At 44.4% G+C, this 17674-nt stretch overlaps 1 protein-coding gene across 1 annotated transcript in view; it reads left to right on the top strand.

The window, feature by feature from the left end:
- Positions 1-17674, top strand: part of arfgef3 (ARFGEF family member 3) — an 88286-nt gene that overhangs the window by 31170 nt on the left and 39442 nt on the right. The window contains exons 14-25 of the mRNA XM_084076174.1: positions 3126-3420; positions 3451-3507; positions 4533-4689; positions 6604-6773; positions 7811-8029; positions 8512-8672; positions 9932-10097; positions 10187-10294; positions 11753-11974; positions 14598-14696; positions 15186-15321; positions 17166-17474. Of these exons, the coding sequence (XP_083932300.1) occupies positions 3126-3420; positions 3451-3507; positions 4533-4689; positions 6604-6773; positions 7811-8029; positions 8512-8672; positions 9932-10097; positions 10187-10294; positions 11753-11974; positions 14598-14696; positions 15186-15321; positions 17166-17474 (2099 nt within the window). The remainder of the gene's footprint in view (positions 1-3125; positions 3421-3450; positions 3508-4532; positions 4690-6603; positions 6774-7810; positions 8030-8511; positions 8673-9931; positions 10098-10186; positions 10295-11752; positions 11975-14597; positions 14697-15185; positions 15322-17165; positions 17475-17674) is intronic.

Consider the following 17674-nt stretch of genomic DNA (forward strand, 5'->3'; position numbering starts at 1 on the left):
CAGGGACGCAGGAGGGGCGGGGGCGTTTGAACATACTCAGTTGGAACTTTAGGATGAAGAAAGAAGAAAAATAAAACAAGAATGACAAGTCATAATAAAGCCGCATGCGCCAGGCTTTTTTGGCCCCAATCTTGTCAACAACACAACATTTAACTATAAAGAAATGAAGATGACAAAAGACAGCTAATGGTTGTCAGGTGATGGACAATTAACACGTTGCAGAATGAATGAAAGATGCAATCAGAGTGATGCACAGTGAGCCACACAGTATAGGCAAAATAATAATAGTATTCAAATAGTAGCTTTAAGGCTACTAATCATTTATAGAGTTCTCAACGGGCCTGAAAATGAAGGCTCGGCCCTAACTGGGCCCGACTGGGCCGGCCCGGGGCTCGGCCCGAACCCGACTATTGCCATCATGTCCCAAAACCCGAAAAAAAAGAAAAGAAGATTTTCGATTTTTTGTTTTATTAAATATTTTTAATATTATTATTCTGTTCTGAATATATATTTATCTATTATGAAGATGGCGCTGACGGCAGCGGACATTAACTTACACTGTGCTTACACTGTGCTGATTAAAATTAAGTTAAATCCTTATCTTGCTCACGCACCTCTGTGCAATGAGATGCATCGTCTGCATTTCTCTGCCTCTCTCTCTCGAGTCTTAATGATATTGATTAATATATATAAGAGTTATTCTTTAACTACTTAGCTGCCAAAGACGTATATATACGTCTTTTAATAATCAGCTGTTGTCCGCCAAAGACGTATATATACGTCTTTGAAAAAAAGGAAAAAAAAAAATTATTTTTTTTTTGAATTTTTTTATAATTTCAACCCTTGTCGAATTACGAACAGATTAGGAGCTAAAAATGTTTGAAGATTTGCTGCTCCATTCACTTCAATGTTAAAATTCAAACGGACAAACAATTCACTTTGTTTTTTGGTTTAAAACTACTGGTTTTGAGCTATATTGAAACATCAAACAACACATGTCAACGAGGTCAAAATGACCTCGTTGACATTTGTGAAACCACACCTGAATCTCATCTGTGATTAGAAACCATCTGGGGATCAATCATACTGGAGGAAAAAAATCTGTGGCTACGCGAACAGGTACCAAAATCATGGCAAAACCCTGGCAGAGGCTACAGACTGTTCTGAAAAAACTCTGGCAGTCAATGTGTTAAACGGGCACACTATTTAATTATATTGATTAATATATATTAAATACATGTTTATTTAGTAGACTTTAAAAACACAACATTAATAAACAATCAACCATATTAGTCTACTGAAATAGCCTAGACTATGCCCACATCAGCAGCCAATATGTAGGCTGCCAGGGCAGGTAAATAGAAATACTAGATAGATAGATAGATAAATAATATGTAATATCCCATACAGAATCGATCTCAGGAGATGTTTCATTCATGAAGAACTGTGACACTTGTGCTTGGGTTCTTATATTTTTGGTATGTTGTTCTCCTGAGGCATGCTGTTTGTCTGATGTCAGCCAGTCCACCATGGACCACAGAAAACATACGCCGACATAGGCTACTTTAAAAAGTTTACAGTTTGCTTTGCTCCAAACATCTCCACTGACGCTGTCTACAAGGCACAGCTCCGGCTCGCACAGAAGGTATCTTAGCAACGTGAAAGCGCTATCGTCATTGGTCGTGTTTTGAGTAATGAGCCAATGAGCTGCTGAGCACACTCCCAGACAATGGCATTATAGCCAGCGGTGCCAAGTCTGCTTATTTCCTGCAACTTGTGGACAAATTCTGCCTTGTTTTTTCCTTGTTTTTGCCCTGTTTTTGTAGGTCGCCTGGCTCATTTCTCTCACTATACTTGGCAACACTGACTCACTGCGAGTGCGCTCCCACTCTCCCAGTAACACACACAGCAGAGAGACAGGGCAGCTCATAAATCGCCCTGTCATGCAAATAAAAAAACAAATTGATTCCCCGACCTTAAATACGGGACAAAGTGCGTCCCGTATCAGTTCAATACGGAACGCGTCTTTTAGTTTTCAATTACGGGACGATTCCGTATTTTACGGGACGGTTGGCAACCCTAACAACGACACATGTGTAGTGTACTGCGTGTATGCACGTTCTCGCGCGTGGCTTGCTATATATGGAAAACTCGCTCCTGCGTTCTTCAATTGATTTCTGAACGAACCTGACCACTGAATGTACACTATTGTTGAAGGCTGGTGTACTGTAGACCGAAATTGCCGTGGGTTTTTGTATTAAAAGGGCCCTTGATATGGATGCATCATGCGGTAGGCAGTAGCCCTGAAACATGAATGTGAACCATGGCTACATATGCGGCAATGGATTACAAGAACGCTCGTCCCCAAATACACTCGCCCGGGTCTAATCCGGCGGCCTCTGTCCGCGAAATGAATGGGGGTGAGTGTGTTTTGGGGCGAGTGTTCTGTTTACCTCGCCCAGAATCGCTTTTTTTTTTACTCTCTCTCACATGGTTAATACATTTGATTTTGGGATGTACAATACATGAAAATTACGGGATTAATAACGCAACTTGCGTCGAGAACTAATGGAGATTGGACATTACCGCGTTTGGCTAAAAACAGTTAGTAACATCATACAAGCATACAAGCTAACTATTAGCCAAATTCGGCTAGCGCTCAGACGAATCCACTGAGAGAGGCGTGTCTAGTCCCATAGCTTGGGAGGACGAGGGCGCCCGTGCAGAGTATGGGAAAGTATCCCATTGGCTTAAACGACAGCCAATCACGCAAAAAAAGTGTCTAATACATGTCGGAAATCTGTCGGGTCAGAGTCAGACTGAATATAGAGCCGCTATGCTTTTCAGCATGCGGCTAAAAAGATAAAATCCCACATCTACACTTCATGGAGTACATTTTTTTGTACCGAATTAAAGTAACAAAAAAAACTCAAAAAGTAACAAACCCAGAAAAAAAATGAGAAAAATATTTTTGTGCGCGTCCCCTTCGGTTCTAAAATGCCCTCTGTGTGTGTGTGTGTGTGTGTGTGTGTGTGTGTGTGTCAGTGGTCCACTTCACAAGTAAGAAACAAAAACATTAACGAGTTGCACTTCTTACCCCCCCCCCCCCCCCCCCTCACACACAGGTCCGCCTGCTCCTCAGACGATTGGACGATCTGAAGGAGGGGGCGGAGCCGCCGGCGGCGCCGCGTGACTCGGCGGAGGTGAACGAGGAGGAGTTTCGCTGGCAGAGGCGTGTCCTGTCGTCCGAGCACGCTCCGTGGGACCCCGGCTACTCCCCCGCCTGCCCCTCCACCTCCTCCTCCTCCAACATGGCCGCCGGCGGCGGCGGCGCAGAGCGCAGCCCCGACATCAGCATCAGCATCACCACGGAGACAGGCCACACCTCCCTGGACGCGGAGGGGGGGGAGGGGCCGGGGGGTGAGGAAGAGGAGGGGGGAGGGGGAGTAGGAGGAGATCGGCTCACCTCCCCTTCCTCCTCTGACAGCCAGCCTCACCTTGGAGGAGGTCAGTGGCTCTCAAACCTTTTCTTCAGTCACTTTGACTGCCAATGACGAGAATGACCAGATTTTTAGTTTTCAGTGGTTTTACACTAGATGGCGCTGTCCGCTAATACATGAGTGACTATTTAATGCTCAGTCACACACAAATCCAGGAGATCACGTGATCGCAAGATTTCTTCCACCATTCAGTTCCTTGTTATTCGATTTGGAAAAAAACGCCTTTTCTCGCCTCCCTGGTTTTACGCTGCATTTTTGACGAGACATGCTATATTAAACAGCCTATAACAAGCGAACGCGGGGTAACGTTGTAGGGATGGGTTCAATGAATCGATTATCGATGATAATCGTATCGTCACACGGTTTTTATTAAAAATCAACGTGTATCGCGTTACATATGTGGTATCGTGGCCTCTGTATCGTGATACATATCGATCGAGAGGTTGTAGGCAATACCTTGCCCTATCGCGTTGACATTTTTTCTTCTCCGCGGAAGCAGAGATAATTCCCCTCCCCACCAGAAGAGAAGATTTGTGTTTAAAAAATGCTAAATTATTCAACATTCTCCAAACACTTTCAAGATTTTTTGAAAATGCTCAAAAATAGCAGAAGTACAAGCGTCCATCTGTGTGTTGGCTGGTGAGACGCTCCCTAGCGAGACATTATTATTATCATTGTTTGAATATTTTGAATATATTTTTGGGGGCTTTTTTGGCCTTTGTTTATAGTTGTCAAGTAGAGACAGACAGGAAACAGGCTGAGAGAGATGGGGAGAGACACACAGCAATGATCGTCGGGAACGGGACTCGAACCCGCTGCCGGGCTGCTACACCAGCCTTCCGGGCCTCTAGCGAGACATCATATACTTCGTCACACAACGGTGACGAAGACCAAAAGCTAAAATTGTGAGAATAGCCTATAGATCTACAAGCTCACATTGTGACGCATTGTGAGCTTGTGGATTGGCTAACTTCTCTGTTATTTTTTATTTACAAAAAAAACATTGAAATGTGTCTGTGTGTGTGTGTGTAGGTGTGCGGGAGGCGGAGTTTGTAGAGAGAGGGGGCGTTCCTCCCGACGTGGTCCAGAGAAGCCACGCCCTGGTCTTCCCTGACATCACCAACTTCCTGTCTGTGGAGAGCAGAGCGCGCTCACATCACGAAGGCTCCAGATACAGTGACAACTTCAGGTATGGAGTGTGTGTGTGTGTGTGTGTGTGTGTGTGTGTGTGTGTGTGTGTGTGTGTGTGTGTGTGTGTGTGTGTGTGTGTGTGTGTGTGTGTGTGTGTGTGTGTGTGTGTGTGTGTGTGTGTGTGTGTGTGTGTAAAGGGCGCTAACGACATTGCAGTGACAGAAAACATTGTCCACATCGAGTAACAGCAATGCTAATCTCCTGAAGCACCTAACTAAAGTACATGGGGTTATAATATAAAACTAGTCGCCAAAGAAGACTCCACCAGCAGTGATCTAGATGGAGCCAAAAAACGAACGCCACAGCATGTCACCCAGACTCAACTAAACAGATTGATTGGCAGGTATGTTGTTGAGGAGGACATGCTTCCCATCGCAACGGTTGAGTTTGTTGCCTTCAGAGAACTAGTCAGCAAAATAGCAGTGAAAGCAGCAGGGCCACTACAGTGCAGAAAGACGTTTAAAGGAGAAATCCGGTCATTTTAAGTGTTATGTTTGATGTGTGTCAAATCACTTACCAACGTATAAATGAAAATCGCGTAACTCCACAGAGCCCCCTATTGACCCCCACCGTTGGCATTATAAGAGGATATAGAATAGCCCAAATTCGCCTATTTTAACCAATGCAAAGTCTGTTTTTTTGCTTCTAGTACTCATTGTTGAGTCCCATGATAATGTAACAGGCGCTAAAACTCCCGACAAGCTAACGGCTAATAACAAACGAGCTAACGCTGGGGCTGCTTATCTCTCTGCATGGCAGCCCCAGGTTGCCAGGTCGGGAGAGAAACCAGCAACCAGCATTAGCTCGTTCTGTTATTAGCCGTTAGCTTGTCGGGAGTTTTAGCGCCTGTTACATTATCATGGGACTCAACAATGAGTACTAGAAGCAAAAAAACAGACTTTGCATTGGTTAAAATAGGCGAATTTGGGCTATTCTATATCCTCTTATAATGCCAACGGTGGGGGTCAATAGGGGGCTCTGTGGAGTTACGCGATTTTCATTTATACGTTGGTAAGTGATTTGACACACATCAAACATAACACTTAAAATGACCGGATTTCTCCTTTAATTGTTCCACTACGTTTCATAATGACTACAATGGTCTTTTCTCTCACGGTGCCACAGAGCAACACTAAAACTCTCTCTTTGTGTGTGTGTGTGTGTGTGTGTGTGTGTGTGTGTGTGTGTGTGTGTGTGTGTGTGTGTGTGTGTGTGTGTGTGTGTGTGTGTGTGTGTGTGTGTGTGTGTGTGTGTGTGTGTGTGTGTGTGTGTGTAATACAGTACACTGGCATAAGTGTGAGAGGTTTTTTATTTTAAAATAAAAAAAAGGTTTTGTCAGTTAAATTAAGGCCACTCACATCTATATGCAAATGACATCAAATTCATTCAAACTGATAACTGACTGGGGAGGGAGTGTGGGAGATAGGTGGGTAAGGGTTATTGTATTGCTTTGAGTGTAATGATCATTACATCCTGATGTGAAAGAAAATATTTCTAAAGAAGAAGAAACAAATAAACGTTTTTTAATGTATAGCCTATCAAAATCATTTGGAAATAATATATATATTCTTATTTTATTTTATACATTTTTTCTTATTTAAAAAAAAAAGTAAAGTAAAGTAACTAGTTACTAGTTACTTTCATAATTTAGTAACTAGTAAAGTAACGAAATTACATTTTTGGAGCAGTAACTAATAACTATAACTAGTTACTTTTTAAAAATAACTTGCCCAACACTGAAAGTAACTAAGTATATTTACTCAAGTGCTGTACTTCTCTCTCTCTCTCTCTCTCTCTCTCTCTCTCTGTATCTATCTGTCTCTCTCTCTCTCTCTCTCTCTCTCTCTCTCTCTCTCTCTCTCTCTCTCTCTCTCTCTCTCTCTCTCTCTCTATCTCTGTGTCTCTCTCTCAGTATTGAAGAGCAGGACCTGTCTCGTACAGAGTTTGACTCATGTGATCAGTACTCCATAGCAGCAGAGAAGGACTCTGGTCGCTCAGACGTGTCGGACATGGGCTCTGACAACGGCTCTGACAACGGCTCGCTGGCGGACGAAGACGAAGACGACGATGACGACGACGACGATGACGAAGAGGAGCACGGGGGAGGGGAGAGGAGGAGGAGGGGGAGGGGTCTGAGGGAGAAGATGGCGTCGAGACGCAACTGTCCAGGTCAGAGTCGGGATGTGGAGGTTCCCAAACTTTTTAGCTCGAGAAAGTCTCCCCGGGACAAACTAGTGAAAATAGACGATCTACAAGCTTGCGACGTGTTGTTTCCTTCTAATTCATGTTTTTTCTATTTTATTTTATGGAATTCTTTAGAAAAACGTATGCATTTGTTTTTAACACATCGGGTGCCAGCATTTTTTCATAACAACTTACCGTGGGTGCCAGCATTCTCCCCATTGACTGCGCTTTGCTGTTTAAACTTTCCGCGTGCGTTACAAGCAAATCCACGCAAAAAAAAGCATCGATTCATGTTGTGCCATGAGTCTGGCTACAGGCTGGAACCATAACATTCCCCTCGCGGGTTACAACGGGGGGGGGATCGCGCATGACCGTTTTTCCCCACAGGAAACAGATTCGGAGATATAGGCGTTTCAAAGTAAGAAATAGACAGGAAGCGGATGGGGGAAAAAAATGTGTTTCCGGTGAGCGATCTGGCACTTCCTTCGCAGGATTACAATGGGTGCTCCCAGAGCTGCTCTAGCCCCGCCCGCGCGGAGAAAAACGAAAAAAACAAAAAGACTGAAATCACGGTTCAGACCGTGTTCGGCACCGAAGCTTCGGAACCGCCACTATGTAAACACACGGTTCAGACCGTGTTTGGCACCCGATGTGTTAACTTTTTAACCGTTTTTTATTTTTTGGGGGGAATCTTGTGAAAATCTTTTGGAATGATAATACAATAAAAAAAAGGGTATTTACTTCAGACCCATTGGTCCACGACCCACATATGGGTCCTGAGCCACTGTTTGGGAAACAGTGGTCTGTTAAAGGGGGCTGAATGAATGGGATTTCTATCTATGGACTACTTTTCTCTGTTGTGATCATCGTGAAAAAAAACGTGATTATTTCCCTCGTACCGTTAAAACAATCCATAATGGTTCCCACCCCTATAGGTCAGAGGTCGCTGCGCGCGGCGGCCCTGTCACTCAAGCTCCTGCGTCACCAGGAGGCGGACCAGCAGAGCGCCAGGCTCTTCGTCCAATCGCTGGCGGCGCTGCTTCCGCGGCTCCTGGGATTGGCCGGGGCCGGCGGCGGCGGTGACGGCGGCACGCAGCAGGTGGACCTATCGCTGCAGAGCTTCTCCTCAGCGTTCTGCTCTGGACTGCAAGCTGGTGAGTCAACCTGATCAGTTTTTGGGCACACACAGAGTCTCCTTTGTGCCCTTTTTGGGTGAACTATCCCTTTAAGTATAGTGTTACCTGGTAGTTATAATTAGACCCTCCAGAAAAACGTGGGCTAAAACTCTTGATTATGCGATGAAATATGCGTTTTTTTTTTTTAGCAATTTTATGCGGTGAAATTGCGGGAAGTTGCAATATATGCGAAAAGTTCTGAAACATGCGGCAATATGCGAAATATTTAAACATGCGAAAAGTAACGAAATATGCGGAAAGCGTTACCCCCGCATAATTATGCCCCATTTTGCTGATTATGCGGTAAATTATGCGATCGCAGAATTGCATTTTTCTGGAGGGGTCAATGTGCTGTAAGATGTTATGCATAATTATAAACATTTATAACACGTGTTTAATGACTTATAAGTGCATTTTAATGCATTATAATGCATCTCTTCTCTCTCTCTCTCTGTCTCTAGGAGGTATGATGTCATCGGGGTCGGAGGCCAACGTGGGCTGTCAGTCGCTGATGAACGCTGACGGTCTGTACCTGGTGTCGTATTACGCTCTTCTTCTCAACCTCAAACTCTGCTGCTGTGACTTCTACCGCCGCAGAACGCTGCCCCCTGGTGGCAGCCTGGTAAATAACACAGTGGATAGGGCAGGGGTCTTCAACGTTTGTCTGTCAGGCCAAGGACCCCCCCAGCCGAGAGAGCGATGAAGCAGGGACCCCCCACTACTTATTGTAAAAAAAATATTTAAAAAAAAACTTGGTCTGCTCTTTTTTCCCTCTACACCTATATCTCTTTGCCAAAAATAGCCGATCTACAAGCTCACAATGCCTCGTAGCGCGAGGCGGTGTGAGCTTGTAGCTCTGTCTGCTATTTTTGGCTAAAGTTTTCCTCAGAGAGTGGTTAATGTAAGTGTGTGTGTGTGTGTGTGTGTGTGTGCGTGTGCGCGTGCGTGCGTGTGTGCTTGCGTGTTAAATGGGTGCCATGTACACAGGGGACTCTACATAAGTAGCCATGACAGAATAGTGGATTTGATATCAAAAGATATCACACTTCTATTTTCAGGTCCTCCATCATGCTGCATAAGCATTCTACTGAGAAGCCGAGCATGTTTAGCCTGTGTAACGATGATTCTGTGTTCTCTAACATTTCAGCTCACACCCCTGATGTCATTGTTGTTAATGAAAACCATAGGGAGGTGTTCATTCTCGAGGTCGTCTGTACTTTTGATTACAGCTTAGAGGAAGCCTTCCATAACCAAAGTGTTAAAATATCATCAGCTAGAGCAGACCATCTCTCAGCTAGGCTACAGATGTAGAATTTTGTTTTTTATCTTTGGTAGTCTAGGACAGTGGTTCTCAAAGTGGGTTCCAGGGGCTCTCAGGGTTCCTTGATGGGGTTCTAAAATGACCCGTACAAGTCTGTAACTCTGACAGTATACAAATGGAACCAAATGGACCCTCACGGGTCCATTTGGTTCCATTTGTACACTGTCAGAGTTAAGGGGTGTCCTTGAAATTTAAAAGTTTGAGAACCACTGGTCTAGGACACGTGCACAAGTTGGTTGTGAGGGGCCTGCAAATGGCCGGCCTCAACAAAAGGAGGGCTAAACAATTAGCAAGGTACTGCTCAATATCAGCTATTATAGGAAGCCGCTCAATTTAGAGGAGGCGCTGTTTCCTTTACCCATGATTGTTGTCCGCTGTGTTCGACAAGTATGCCATCTTTTGTTTTGTATGTAACAATGCTCTGCCTTACATGCGCTTTGTAACTGGCTGTTTCCCCATTATCTGACTGCACTGGCAGTGTTTATGTCCTTTGTACATCTTGTACTTCATAAATACAATGGACATAAATGAATATTTCAAATGTGTTATTGGATGTTCAGAAGGAGTTTGTGGGCGTGGTCCAGAGCAGTGGTCTGCTGGTGCTGCTGTCCCAGACCTGGATAGAGGAGCTGCACCAACAGGTTCTGGACAGGAACCTCCTGGGAGAGGCTGGGTACTGGAACTGTCCCGACCAGCACTGTCTGCCCCTCATCACCATGGTTACAGGTACACACATACACACACGCACACGCACGCACACACGCACACACACAGACACATCCTTTAATTTCCATAACGTGTCTTTTTCTCTCTAGATATCGACGGCCTAGGAAGCTCCGCTATTGGTGGCCAGTTGGTGAGGAAGGCTTCCAGCCAATCACCTTTCAGCTCTGACAAGACTGGCAGTGACATCACCATGGCAGGTCAGAACAGTGACGTGACGGAACCGCCTGGTTGGTTGATTGGTTTGTGATGTTTTGCGTGTCCCTGTTCTTCTTTAATCCATTAACTCATTCACTGCCAGACTTATTTCTGGCTGCGTTCGCCCACTGCCAGCGATTCTCGCTTTGTTTTACCTTTTCAACGTGTCACAGAAAATGTTTATCCATTAATATCGCTCGTCCGATCGTTTGTTAACACAACCGGTATCAGTGTGCGTCGTATCAGTGTGCGTCGCCCAAATAGCAGATATACAAGCTCATAGCGCGGCACCGAGTGCAAACCCCTTTTTTTGAGCGCTGCAACCGCTCCTATAAGAGGGTTTAGGACCCATCCGTGGTGAAAGTTTTTCTTTCCGTCGTGAAAATTTGTCTTTCGCTGTGACGCCATGCAGCGGAAAACACGCCCATAGGCTAAGCTTTGCAGGACGTGCTGTCATGTGTCTCGCATTGGCTAGCGAGACACATGATGAAATTAACTTAATAATGTAAAAAATGTAAGCACGTCACTTCGCAGGACGTGCTGTGATTGGCTACCGAGATGCATGATGAAATTAATAACTCATAAATATCACTTCACACTGGGTGTGATTTTTAGCGGTGCCAACCGCTCTATATCTGACTTTGTCTGTGTGTCCGTGTGTCCGGGTGTCCGTGTGTCTGTCCGGGTGTGTCTGTCCCATAAACAAATATTGATGACAACATCAATACGGGGCTCAACAAAGGCACCGCTTCCTTCACACAGGGTGTGATTTTTCTTTTACTCCTACATATTTTGTCCATACATCATGCACATCGGTACACATAATCTCTTTAGTCAAGTGATCAAGACGGAGCCGTCCGATTCTTCATATTCCATCAACATTACTAATCTGCTGTATATAGAATATACTGTGAAGTTGTTTACACAAAGTTAGGTGGCAGCTACTGAAGAATAATGCTGGTGGTGTACACAACGTTTGATTTGATGATGCTCTTTTTATTCTCTGTTTGCTCTTCTTGCACTCTTTCTTTAAATCTTTTAACGTTTTCTGTCATTATTCTATTGTTGTTATTACCTGTGCTGTTGCATTGTCTGAAGGAAGCCGAACCAAAATAAGTTTTACTCTCTCTTATGTACCGGTACACAAGATGTAACAATAAAGTACAACCTTGAACCTTGAACCCTTGAACATAGCTGACCCACAATAACCTACCTGACCTGGCGGAGACCTGTGCTCCGAGGAGCATTTTTTATAGTTTAGTTTTGTTTTCGCCAGTGAAAAAAAGGGAGTCGACGAACATTTTTAGTCATAGTTTTAGTCGACAAAATTAACACTGCTGTGTGTTTGTTGTTTCGGTTTCTGTTTGTGCGTGTCCGTGTGCGTGCGTGTGCGTGCGCACGTGTGTGTGTGTGTGTGTGTGTGTGTCTGTGTGTGTCTGTGCGTATGTTTTTTTTCTCAGGATCCGTGTTTGCGCGCTACATCCTGACTGGCGTGTGGAGGAACCTGATGGACATCCTGTCGGCCCCTCTGACCGGCCGGACCAGCGGAGGCTCCGGGGGTCTGCCGTTCAAGCTGGGACCCCCGGACCACCAGAGCCGGGAGCAGAGCCACAGGGACAGGGAGAGCATCTGTCTCTGTCTGGACGGGCTGCGCAAGGCCGCTCAGCTCAGCTGTGCTCTGGGTGGGTCTTAGTCAGATTGATTGATTGAAGTACTTTATTTAGAAAACACATGGAAACAGTACATGGAAGTACAATTCATTTGCTTATTGTCTCCGCCAGGCCGAAGGCATGGCAAGAGAGTATGTTTTCGCCCCTGTCCGTCCGTGTGTGTCTGTGTGTTACCACCAAATCTCCGGGCACCGTTGGCCCGGTCGCTCCGAAACTGTGCACACACACTCCCTGGATGCCAAGAACCTCTGCCTCAAATTGTTCACATGGGCCTGTTATAGCGCCACCTGGAGGCCGATTTGTTCAAAACCCATTTTTTTTTACATTACTCCTACAGATTTTATCCAAACGTCATGCAAATCGGTACACAGTATCTCTATAGTCATGTGATCAACACGGATCTGTCCGATTCCCCATATTCGATCCTCATTGAATAAGGTTCGCTTCCAAAGTTTGCAGGATTGGTCCGTTTTGAACAAAATGCCTCAAATCATGAACGCAGCTTGCGATTTCCGTGAAAATTTCACAAACACATTCCCACTAGGCCAAGGAAGAAATGCCACCCTTTTTCACATTGGCCTGTTATAGCGCCACCAGCAGGTCTCATTTAGCAAAACACATTTTTGGAACAAAATGCCTCAAATCATGAATGTAGTGTCCGATTGCCGTGAACAACCTAAGAATAAATGGCACCCTTTTCACATTGGCCTATTATAGCGCCACCAGGAGGCCACAATAACGTACCTGACGTAACGGACCTGGCGGAGACCTGTGCTCCGAGGAGCACTTTTTCTAGTTTAAAATGAGATCCCCACGCACTCAAATCATGATGACATTTAACTCATTGAGTGCCATTTTACCGCTATGGTGCAACGTGCCAATCAATGTGTTTTTTTGTGTGTAAATCTTCAGAACCCAAGATATCATTATCTGAAGATTCGCAGCTCCATCCACTCCTTGTTTAACTTATAACTGAAAAAGGCTGTATCTCGCTTCCTAAGCACTTTTTTTTTTTACTTTGAAAGAGATAGAGATATACACTACTATGTAGAATGTCATACAATCAGCTTACAGTTTACTGGTATGAAAAACAAGAAATATGTACAATAAACAGTTCAGGGGGGGGGGACTTTGACAGGGGCCAGTTTGGAATTGCAGCCTCCTGAAGGTGATTTATTTAGGGTGGGTTACAGTTTTGAAAGTGAGTAGGGTTTTACACTCATTTACTCCTTACTTGGCTATTCAAAATCGACTAAATATTATACGATTTTAGTCGACTAAATCTATAGTTGATTTAGATGAGAAAATGTTATTTTGGCGGTGCCTTGATGGCGCCGTAATGCTCGATTTAGTCGTGTGCAGAAAATAGCAGATCTACAAGCTCACAACGCGCCTGTGGCGCGTTGTGAGCTTGTAGATCGTCTATTTTCGGTCTCTGACAACCATGCACAGCCAGGCATACAATGGCTTGTCTTAGTTCTACTGGATCTCTTCTCCACTAGTCCCTCACTAACACTTTAGTCTAGTTTTTGTTTGTTGATGAAATTGTCAATATATTTATTCTTAGTCTTAGTGCTGGTTTTATGTCCTACCAGGACCTCTAGTACTGCTGGTTTTATGTCCTACCAGGACCTCTAGTACTGCTGGTTTTATGTCCTACCAGGACCTCTAGTACTGCTGGTTTTATGTCCTACCAGGACCTCTAGTACTGCTGGTTTTATATCCTACCAGGACCTCTAGTACTGCTGGTTTTATATCCTACCAGGACCTCTAGTACTGCTGGTTTTATATCCTACCAGGACCTCTAATACTGCTGGTTTTATCTCCTACCAGGACCTCTAGTACTGCTAGTTTTATCTCCTACCAGGACCTCTAGTACTGCTGGTTTTATCTCCTACCAGGACCTCTAGTACTGCTGGTTTTATGTCCTACGAGGACCTCTAATACTGCTGGTTTTATCTCCTAGGACCTCTAGTACTGCTGGTTTTATCTCCTACCAGGACCTCTAGTACTGCTGGTTTTATCTCCTACCAGGACCTCTAGTACTGCTGGTTTTATATCCTACCAGGACCTCTAGTACTGCTGGTTTTATCTCCTACCAGGACCTCTAGTACTGCTGGTTTTATGTCCTACCAGGACCTCTAGTACTGCTGGTTTTATATCCTACCAGGACCTCTAGTACTGCTGGTTTTATATCCTACCAGGACCTCTAGTACTGCTGGTTTTATCTCCTACCAGGACCTCTAGTACTGCTGGTTTTATCTCCTACCAGGACCTCTAGTACTGCTGGTTTTATGTCCTACCAGGACCTCTAGTACTGCTGGTTTTATATCCTACCAGGACCTCTAGTACTGCTGGTTTTATCTCCTACCAGGACCTCTAGTACTGCTGGTTTTATATCCTACCAGGACCTCTAGTACTGCTGGTTTTATCTCCTACCAGGACCTCTAGTACTGCTGGTTTTATCCTGATAGTCTGCCTTGGAAAAAGGTTCTTGAAATAATTGTGTGCTGACATTTTCTTACCTTAAGTAAATATTTTGTGTGTGTGTGTGTGTGTGTGTGTGTGTGTGTGTGTGTGTGTGTGTGTGTGTGTGTGTGTGTGTGTGTGTGTGTGTGTGTGTGTGTGTGTGCAGGCTTAGCAGGGAACTGTGCGTCGGCATTAGCTCAGATGGCGGCGGCGTCCTGTTACCATAACGACAGAGAGGAGAAAGAGACAGACACCATCACACAGGGTACACACACACACACACACACACACACACACACACACACACACACACACACACACACACACACACACACACACACACACACCCTCCCTAGGTAACTTTTCACCAGGGCCCCACCCACATAGAAAGCTGGCCCACCCAATTGATTTAGCAAAAAAAAAGAACATTTTGGAAATGTATTTTTTTAATTGTTTTATAATTAATTTTGTTGATAAAAAAATCGGTAAAATCAGGCAAAAATAAGAATTAAATAACATAACCCTAACCCCGAAATAAAGTAACAAAAAAACGGCCAATATCCGCCAAAATCTAGAACCAAATGACTGCACATTTTATTGTATTCAGTGTAGATCTGATCTATTCTATTCTAATCTAATCTAAGGTATTGCATTTTATCCGTGAACTCTAATATCCCTGTGTGTGTGTTTGTGCGTGTGTTTGTTTGCATGTGTTTGTGTGTGTGTTTGCGTGTGCGTGTGTGTGTGCGTGCAGTAAAGCATGGTGTAGAGCAGAGGACAGAAGCGTGGGGTCGTCTGCATACGTCTCATGTCCTGTGTATGGACGCTGTGCTCAACGTGGGTCTGGAGATGGGCTCTCACAACCGGGACTGTTGGACACACGTCTTCAGGTACAAGCACGCAAACATACTCATGGATTAAAGTTCTCAGTCACCATGACTGATTTCAGTCATTTGGATTCAAAAGAAGCCAGCATGTTTTCTATGGAAGCTTATTACACGGCTTGGTTGAATGCTCGATTCTGATTGGTCAGTCATCGGTCATTATTTCTGGATAATGACCGATGAGCTCTATAACGGACCGCTGTGTAATCAGAGACTCAGAACACCTGCTCATATCAACCTGTGCTGCTTGGTTATATGCTTTATCCAACATGACAGCCATGTAAACAAACAAACAATGTCATTTACAACTAAACGTTGCTCTCAAGAATGTTTTTGAAAACATTTGAAGTGAGAAATAGACGATGCAATAACCGAGAAGTCATTCTATTTGATCCACTGCGCTTCCTTGTTTATCGTGGCACAACAACGGGGGAATACCAAAACGCTCGCCCCAAAACACAGTCGCCCTGGGGCAAATCCGGCGGTATTACAGGCAAATCGGCAGTAAATAGAATGGGGGGCGAGTGTGTTTTGGGGCGAGTTTTTTTCCATTTCGTCATTTGTTTTTGCGAGGCGAACTTGTCCGCCCAGCCCAATACTTATGGAATACTTTCATTGCCGTAAGCAAGGAAATACTTCGTTTTGTTGTTACTTTTGGGTAAATGTATTTATGTATTTATTAACACATTGCCTGCCAGAGTTTTTTCAGATTTTTAGCTGTTGCCTGCCAGGGTTTTGCCATGTTTTTGGTACCTGTTCGCGTAGCCACAGATTTTTTTCCTCCAGTATGATTGATCCCCAGATGGTTTCTAATCACAGATGAGATTCAGGTGTGGTTTCACAAATGTCAACGAGGTCATTTTGACCTCGTTGACATGTTTGGTTGATGTTTCAATATAGCTCAAAAGCAGTAGTTTTAAACCAAAAAACAAAGTGAATTGTTTGTCCGTTTGAATTTTAACATTGAAGTGAATGGAGCAGCAAATCTTCGAACATTTTTAGCTCCTAATCTGTTCATAATTCGACAAGGGTTGAAATTATAAAAAAATGCAAAAAAAAAAAAAAAAATTTTTTTTTTGAAATTTTTTTTTTTTTTTTTCCTTTTTTCCAAAGACGTATATATACGTCTTTGGCAGACAACAGCTGATAATTAAAAGACGTATATATACGTCTTTGGCAGCTAATGTGTTAAGTAGCCGTGTAATAAGCGGGATAATGCATGGGGAGGTAGTCATTATTGAAATTTAAAGCCCTTCAGGGCGATTAACCACCTCGGCTGCGCCTCGGTGGTTAATCGCCCTGTCTGGCTTTAAATTTCAATAATGACTACCTCCCCATGCATTATCCCTTGCATTTTGCGCAGCGAAAATAGCCGATCTACAAGCTCTCAATGCGTCTGCGACGCATTGAGAGCTTGTAGAATAGGCTATTTTCGATTATTATTTTTGAAAGATTAGAGCATTTGAAGTGGTCAAACTAGCAATATGTTCAGAAACATATTCCATTAAACCCTAATATCTTGGATATTTCATAAAAGCAAAGGCTAAAGCATCAGTCTGTGATTTATTCAAGGCAGAAACAATATTACTAAAACCTAATTTTACATATTGTGTTCATTGTTTAGAAAACAGCGCTACTGTGGGGGGGGCTCCTTTCACACTGTTTCACAAATATTATAATAGGACTTGGCCATACACATTTTTTTCAGTCGTGAGATTTTATTTTGCTTTAATCCATGCATACTGTACCTGCTATGTTTCATGAATATTTTTGCAAACCTTTACAAAAGTCTTCTAAATCTCTCTCTCTTCTCTACTCTCTCTCTCTCTCTCTCTCTCTCTCTGTCTCAGAGTGACAGAATACATCAGTTCGTTAGAACACACACACTTCAGTGACGGCTCGTCGCGGCCCCCCCTCACCGCCATCCCCCCCCAGCGGGCCGTGGGCTCCTCGGACCAGGACCAGGACCAGGGTCTGGGGTTGGAGTGTGACCCCGGCCAGGAGGCCTCTGAGCTGGGCCTCCTGCCGAGGAGGCCTCCTCCTGCTCTCCTCCAGCCGCTCTCCATCCAGGACCTGCTGAGAGAGACCCGGCGGCCCAGCCTGCTGGCCGGGTCCAGTGCTGCCAAGGCTGTGTGTGTTCTCTCTACGCAGACAGACAGGTGTGTGTGTGTGTGTGTGTAATGCTGGTTGCCTGTTTCTCTCCCGACCTGGCAACCTGGGGCTGCCATGCAGAGAGATAAGCAGCCCCAGCGTTAGCTCGTTCTGTTATTAGCCGTTAGCTTGTCGGGAGTTTTAGCGCCTGTTACGTTATCATGGGACTCCACAATGAGTACTAGGAGAAAAAAACAGACTTTACATT

This window comes from Gymnoscopelus microlampas (genome assembly GCF_963454915.1).
Source record: "Gymnoscopelus microlampas genome assembly, chromosome: 13".
Classification (NCBI taxonomy): domain Eukaryota; kingdom Metazoa; phylum Chordata; class Actinopteri; order Myctophiformes; family Myctophidae; genus Gymnoscopelus; species Gymnoscopelus microlampas.